The 8,195-nt window shown below is 38.9% G+C and overlaps 1 protein-coding gene across 1 annotated transcript; it reads right to left on the minus strand.

The window, feature by feature from the left end:
* Positions 1–6,764: 6,764 nt before the first annotated feature.
* Positions 6,765–7,310, minus strand: LOC122101419 (ferritin light chain-like). Its single transcript, XM_042671749.1, has one exon. The coding sequence runs from the start codon at positions 7,293–7,295 to the stop codon at positions 6,765–6,767; it is 531 nt and encodes a 176-aa protein (XP_042527683.1). The 5' UTR covers positions 7,296–7,310.
* Positions 7,311–8,195: the final 885 nt, after the last annotated feature.

Raw genomic sequence — 8,195 nt, forward strand, 5'->3', positions numbered from 1 at the left:
ATTCAGGTAAGGGGTAGGTTTATTCAGTAGACCTGCTGGGACCAGGCCTGGTTGGCACTCCAGACGGCTGGCAAAAAAGAATGTTTGGCCCTAGGCCAGGATAGGGGCAGGGAAAGGTGTGAGCAGCTAAAGGGAGGTGGGACCAGGTAAGAGGAGGTGGGACTAGGTGGGAGAAAGGTTTGGTCACACCAGATCTAGATGTGAACTCAGCAGATGCGGATGTGACCTCTTCCAGGTGTCCTAGTTGCCTAGGTAACACAGGTACTGGGCAGGGTCTGCGCCACATCCAGGAATGGACCTGAAAGTATGATATTGAATTGATTGTATCTGTTGAACTAGATTGTATCTGCAGACTTTTGACTGTGCAACTATAGGACTTTGGTTGATGCTGGCCTTAAACTAGTATTCTAGCACAAAACGTGTTACTTTCATACCAAATGGGCAGAACAAGCCAGAAAAACACAAGAAAAATGGCAAGTTCAGGTGTCTCAATTCCCACTCATGATAATCAGGTAACAGAACAGATGAATAGTCCAGAGGAGCATTCCCAAAAAGCTCTACAAACACTATTGGTAAAAATGGTGAATGAAAGATTAGAAACCCACAAAGGACTCAGTGTGAGTGTGAAGAGGAGAGAGAGGAGGAAAACAAAAGATCAATACAGGAATCTCATGAGCATGAGGAAACTACTCAAAGATAGATACAGGAATTGTGTGAGCAGGTTGAGAACACACAAAAAGAAATAAAGGAATTACATGAGCAGGCTGAGAACTAAGAGAACTACAGGAATTGTGTGAATGTGAGTAAGCTAATCAAAGAGTAATACAGGAATTGAGAGAGAGGGATGAGAATAGACAAAGATTAATAGAGGCATTCATGGACTCCATGAAGAGACACCTTAAAGAAGTCAGGGAGACAAAAAAGGGAATGATGAATGGAGCCCAAAGAAGTAATGGGTGCACAAGGAAACCATAACCAATCAACTAAGTGATTTGAGAATAAATACTATTCACAGCCCCCAAGAAGGTGGATAAAATGGCAAGAACTCCCAAATACCTCTCAGCCCTATCTCTCAACCGTATCGGATTTAATACTCCAATTAAACAACATAGACTGTCTAGTTGGACTAACAAGGAAGATCCTTCTATCTGCTACATTCAGGAGTCACACCTTGCCCATAAAATCCAATATATTTTGAAAGTGAAAGGCTGGAACAAAATCTACCAAGCCAATGGACCCTATAAATGGGCAGGAGATGCAATCCTAATATCAGTTAAAATAGACATCAAATTCAAATTAGTGAGAACAGATACAGAAGTTCACTACATACTAATTAAGGGATCTCTCCTTCAGGAGGATATTAAAATTCTAAATATATGTTCGCCAAACAACAGAGCCCATGAATTTATCCAATACACACTTCTCTCAGATTTCACATAGATCCAAGATATTAATTGTTGGGGACTTCATCACACCACTTTCCCCACTAGATTGATAAACTCAGCAAAAACTCAACAGAGAAACCACAGATCTAAACAACTGCATAGAGCAACTAGATTTAACAGAAATCTACTGAATATTTCACCCTGCAGCAACAGAACACGTTTTTCTCAGCAGCACATGTACATTTTCCAAAATACACCACATTTTAAGTCACAAAGCAAACTTGTCCAAATTCAGAATCATTGAAGTTATACCTTCCATTCTCTGAGTCCACAAGGGAATAAAATTAGAACTCAACACCAAAAGCCACCAAAGAAAAGTCCTGTAACACATGGAGGCTATACAACACACTATTGAATCAAAAGTGGGTCATGAAAGAGCTTAGAAATGAAATTCAACTGTTCATGATATTCAATAAAAATGAACACATGAATTACCAGTTCCTCATGGACACAGCAAAGGTGGTACTCAGAGGCAAGTTTATAGCTCTGAATTCCTACATCAACAAATTGGAGAGATCTGAAACCAACAATTTAATGAGATATCTGAGCCTCCTTGGAAAAGAGCAGCAAGATAAACCCCAATCCATTAGATGGAAAGAAATAATTAAAATTAAATCAGAGTATAATGAATTAGAATCCAAATAAACCATAGAAAGAAGCAACAAAACAAAGAGTTGATTCTTGGAAAAAATTAACAAAATTGACTGACTCATAGCAAATCTTATAATAGAAAGAAGAGAACACACCCAAATAAATAAACTCAGAAATGAGAATGGAAATGTCACCACAGAAACTACCAAGATTCAGAACATTATAAGGGAATACTTCTCAGAACTTTATGCTTATAAGTTTGAGGACTTGGTAGAAATGGACCTTTTCCTAGCAAATCTCGACATGCAGAAACTACACAAAGATGAGTTAAACTATCTTAATGGGCCCATATCAAGCCTTGAAATAGAAACAGCAATTAGAGGGGCTGGGAAGGTGTCTCAGTGGTAGAGCGCTTGCCTTGCATGCATGAGGCCCTGGGTTTGATTCCTCAGAACCACATAAACAAAAAGAAAAAAGCCGGAAGTGGTGCTGTGGCTCAAGTGGTAGAGTGCTAGCCTTGAGCTGAAGAGTTGAGGGAAATTGCCCAAAGCCCAGAGTTCAGGCCCCACTACTGGACACCCCCCCCAAAAAAAAACAGAAACAGCAATAAGAGACCTCCCATCTAAAGAAAGCTTAGGAAGAGTTGGTTTTACATTTTAATTCTACAAGGCCTTCAAAGCGCAGCCCAAACCAATTCTCATCTGACTCTTCAATGAAATTAAAGAGAACATTCACTACCGAATGAAGCCATCATAACCATCATCCCAAAACCACGCAGGGACTCATCAAAGAAAGAGAACTATAGAACCATTTCTTTGATGAATATTGATGCAAAATTCCTTAACAAAATTTTGGCCAATCGACTGCAAGAATTCGTCCAAAATATCATACACCATGATCAAACCGGATTCATTTCAGAGATGCAAAGCTGGTTCAAAATCCACAAATCAACTAACATAATTCATCACATCAACAATTGCAAGGATAAGAACCACATGGATTTCTCAATAGATGCAGAAAAAGCATTTGACGAGATTCAACCCGCCTTGATTATGAAGGTTCCAGGAAAACTAGGAATCCATAGAACATTCCTCAATACAATAAACGCTTTACATGACAAACCTACAGCCAGCATTCTACTTAATGGTGAAAAACTAAAGATACTTACTCTTAATTCAGGAACGAGACAAAGATGTCCACTCTGTCCACTTGTTTTCAGTATTAGAATGCCTAGTTACAGCAATAAGACAAGATCCAAATATAAAGGGGATCCCTCTTTGGATATGATATGTTCTTGTTTTTAAGAATCCCACAGACTCCACTCCCAAATTACTCAAGCTGATTCAAAACTTTGGCAAAGTAGCAGGGTATAAAATTAACCCGCAAAAATCAATGGCTTTCCTGTATGCCAACAATGAGAAAATCATAGCTGAAATAAGGAAAGCAACTCCATTCTTAATAGCCCCACAAAAAAATAATATACCTAGAAATTAACTTAACCAATGAAGTGAAGGACCTCTATGATGAAAACTTTAAAACACTGAAAAAGGAAATCAAAACAGAATTTAGAAAGTGGCAAAAGCTTCCATGCTCCTGGATTGGAGCATCGTGAAAATAGCAATACTTCCCAAGGCTATGTATAAATTGAATGCAATACCTATTAATATTCCAAACTCATTTTTCAAGGAAATAAAAGAGGCAATCCAAAAATTCATATGAAATAATAAAAGACCCCGAATAGCTAAAACGATCCTTAACAGAAAGAACAATGCTGGAAGAATATCAATACCAAATGTTAAACTCTACTACAAAGCCATAGTAATCAAAACAGTGTGGTATTGGCACAAGAACAGACCTCAGGACCAATAGAATATAATTGAAAACTCAGAAATGAACTTACAAACCAGTAGCAATCTAATCTTCAATAAGGGAGCTAAAAAAATAGAATGAAAGAAAGACAGCCTCTCCATTAAATGGTGCTGGCCAACGTGGTTAACTACCTGTAGAAATCTAAAGTAGATCGTTATATAGCACCCTGCAGCAGAATCAACTTCAAATGGATCAAAGACTTCGTAGTCAAAGCAGACACTCTGAAAACATTTCATGACAGAATAGGAGAAACCCTAGGTCTCCTTGGCGTAGGCTGAAATTTTCTTAATAGAGACCCAGAAACACAACAAATCAAAGAAAGGTTGGACAAATGGTATTGCATGAAATTGCAGAGCTTCTGCATGCCAATGGACATAGCTACCAATATCCATAGAAAGCCCACGTATTGGGAGAAGAGCTTCACTAGCCATACAATGGACAAAGGTCTCATATCTAAAATATACCAGGAACTCAAAAAATTAAATCCCCCAACAACAAATCCTCAAATAAACAAGTGCACAATTAATAAGTGGGTTAAAGACTTAAAGAGAAACTTCTCTGAAGAGGAAAGAAGGATGGCCAATAGACACATGAACTTCAACTTCCCTAGCCATAAAAGAAATGGAAATCAAGCATTGAGATACCACCTCACCCCAGTTAGAATGGCTATAATCAAGAACTCTAATAACAACAGATGCTGGAGTGGTTGTGGACAGACGGGAACATTACTGCATTTTTTGTGGGAGTGTATACTTGTTCAACCACTTTGGAAAGCAGTATGGAGGTTATTCAAAAGACTCCACATAGAGCTCCCCTATGACCCAGGAATCCCACTTTGGGGCATTTACCCAAATGATCACAACAAGACCATACTAAAGCTACCAGCACGACTATGTTTATTGCAGCATTATTTACCATAGCTAAGATATAGAACCAACCCAGGTGCCCCTCAGAAGAGAAATGAGCCAAGAAAATGTGGTATATATACACAATGGAGTTCTACGCCTCCATCAGATAGAACGACTGTTCCCCATTCATTAGGAAATGGAGAGACTTGGAAAAAGAATATATTAAGTGAAGCTAGGCCCAAAGAAACATAGATCTCATTTTTTTCCTTATTTGCATTAACTAGTATATGTCTGAGACAAACAGAAAAGGTCAGATAAGTTGATGTTAGGTGAAATGAACCCCAAGATAAGTATTCAAATGTTTTGGCTTCTATGTGATTGTTTCTAACATATTTATAAGATGATTTCATTGTTGCTTTATATTCCCTCCCCCATGGTAAAACCCCTGCTTTTACTGTATTTGATGGTGATATAAGTTGTAGAGGGAAAGGGAAATAACAAATTGTGTAAATAGGATTACAGGTGGACCCATTACAACAATGATATGTACAAATCGTTATGTCAAAAAACGAACCTTACAACTTTGTCCGGGGTGGGCAGGGGGATGCGGGCTTGGGGAGGTGGGAAGGTATGGTAAGTGGAAACAAAGAAGGAAGCCACAATGCTTGGTAAGAAACGTATTCATTATCTTGCCCATGTGATTGTAATACTTCTGTACGGTAATTTCACAATAAAAAAAGAATAAAGTCAACATTGACAAGTCAAAACAAAATAATTGCAGGCATTTGTTCATCAAGAGATGTGTAGGAGGAGGAATTCAATCACTCTATACTAGGTATCTGTCATAATGAACATTGCAGCAAGTTTTAAGGTTTGTTAAATGTTTTAATTTATTAAATATGCTTAATTTCAGGAATTTCCAATGTATGCCAAAGTTTGGACTATTTGGACAAGTCATATAGCTTTTCCATAAAGTATTTAAGATTTATGAGAGCAGACATATATACTAAGTATGTGCATTTCAGAGATTATAGAAATTTACTAATGCAAAATTGAAAGCGTTTGTGCAAAGAAGCATTGTGAAGAGTGAAGACTTTGTTTTTTCCCTTCCCCTCCACAAATTATACCAACATCTAATGAGATGTACAAGTGTTATTTTGAAAAACCAACTTTACAACTTTGGCCCAGGGGATGGGGAGTGGAGGGTGGGAGTGGAGGGGAGATGGGAAGGGTTGGGAAGTGGAAACAAAGGAGGAGGCAACAATGTACTCATTACCTTGCCCATGTAATTGTACAGTATTTCACAATAAAATAAATAAATAAAAAATACTTTAACTGCACAGTTTCTTTTAAAACTTTATTGTTTACTTACTTTATATGTTGTTGTGGAACAAATGATGATATGTCATAAATACTAATTCTAGTGGGGAACTTTAAATACTACTCTTTGCCTATAAAACTCTTGTTGAACGTCATAATCTTAGTCAATTTCAAATAACAGGAATAGCAGAAAATAGTAACATCAAATATCTAGTACACTTCAAATACTGGAAACATTGGTAATTATTTTGTTTTTTATTTTAGTACTCATTAATATTTAATTATTGTTTTCCTTGTAATACAATACAACTTTTGCTAAGTCATCATTATGATGTACTTTGAGTGTTACTCGGATGGACACCCAATTTTTATAGGTACATGTGAAATTACAAAGAGCAAAATTAAGAACAAATTATTGATTAGTAAATTTCATCAAGTAGAGTCTGAATCAGGAGTATTGATAAACGTCACACACCAAATATCTTAGCCTTAGGCTGAAGCAGAAGAATCACAGAGTTGAGGCCAAAAAAGTGAGAATGTGTATGTGGGTTTTTTTTTTTTCTGCAAAAAGCTTTATTTTCGTTTGGTCCAAGGCTTGGGAAGGGCTCCAGGATAGTTAGGAAGTTTCCCAATGGCTAGAGGCAGAAGCTCGGGCATAAACCCTGATATTTTGTGAGGCAGAGATGGCCCCTCAAAGGCTGCTGGACTCTCGAGTTTTCTGGTCATGTTTGAGAGTGAGGCGATCGAAAAGATACTTGCCCAGCTGTGCGTGAGGGGCCGCCCCCAGGCTGCGAAGGTTGGTTAAGTGGTCACCCATCTTCTTGATGAGCTTCACCTCTTCATCCAGGAAGTGGTTTGAGGGAGCAGAACCCAAGGCATGAAGATCCAAAATGGCTTGGTTCAGGTTCTTCTTCAGGGCCAGGGCAGCTTCCATGGCTTCCACGGTTTTACCCCACTCATCCTGAGAAGGTTTCTGCACATCCTGGAACAGCGCAGGGCCGCAGCGCTGGTTCTGCATCTTCAGGAGGAGCTGGGCGCCCTCACGCTTCTCCTCTGCCAACTCGCGGAAGAAATGGCCCACGCCCTCCAGAGCAACATTGTTGCAATTGAAATAGTAGCCCCGAGAGAGGTAAGTGTAGGAGGCCCGCAGATGCAAGTTGACCAGGCAGTTGATGGCAGCCTCCACCTCGTTGGAGTAATTCTGACCAATCTGGGAGGTCATGGCTGGTCGTCAATACAGAGCTAACCACAGAACAAAACGGCGTTGGTTCGTCCTGGAAGCAGGCAACCGGCAAGAAGATAAGGGTCAGAGGTTGTGGAGAGGCAGTTGGTGGTGGAAAGGAGGAGTCCCTGGGTCTGTTCGGTTCAAACACTGTTGAAGCAAGACACAGATCCACGGGACTGGAGCATGCTTCTCTGTGTGTGGGGTTTTTTAATCATGTGTCTTGTATTCTGGGGCCTGGACACTGTCCCTCAGCTCTTCAGCTCAAGGCTAGCACTGCAGAGCCACAGCACCACTTCTGGCTCTTTCTGCTTATATAGTTCTGAGGAATCAAACCCAGGGCCTCATGCATTCAAGGCAAGCACTCTACAACTGAGCCACTGCTCAGCATCTGAGAGATTGTGTTTTCAAAAATCATCTAAACAACATTTGTTTTCTATTTTGGATCATATAATGAAATATATGAATATCTTTTTTATGTTTTTGTGAATTGTCATACTTCTAAATTTATATTAAGTTCTGCCACTGTATCCCGTCATATTCATGAAATATTTCTGAGAGATTGTTTTGCATTTATAATTCCTTCTGAGAAAGTTTTATTTTTTACAAAACCACTTGATCTACTATGTTAATGGGTTATCGTGTATCAAATACCTTCAAATGAACATGTAGAGTCTAAAGAGAGCAGTATGAATATTCTCATAAAACTCTTGTTGATCTGTTATGCACTTTCAATATTAGGATATTTCTCTCTCTCTCTTACTGTCTCATTCACTCTCTTTCTCTTTCATTTGCCATTTCTGCTATTTAGAATTTTTGCTGGTCTACCATTATTTTCCAGGATCCAAAGGATTTGTGGGAACATGATAAGGACCATCAATATTGTTTGCATTCTTTAAC

Source organism: Dipodomys spectabilis, unplaced genomic scaffold, assembly GCF_019054845.1.
Source record: "Dipodomys spectabilis isolate Male_0828 unplaced genomic scaffold, ASM1905484v1 ptg000659l, whole genome shotgun sequence".
Taxonomy (NCBI): domain Eukaryota; kingdom Metazoa; phylum Chordata; class Mammalia; order Rodentia; family Heteromyidae; genus Dipodomys; species Dipodomys spectabilis.

Coding starts and splice junctions, on each gene's coding strand:
- LOC122101419 (XM_042671749.1), bottom strand. CDS start 7,295: ATGACCTCCCAGATTGGTCAGAATTACTCCAACGAGGTGGAGGCTGCC.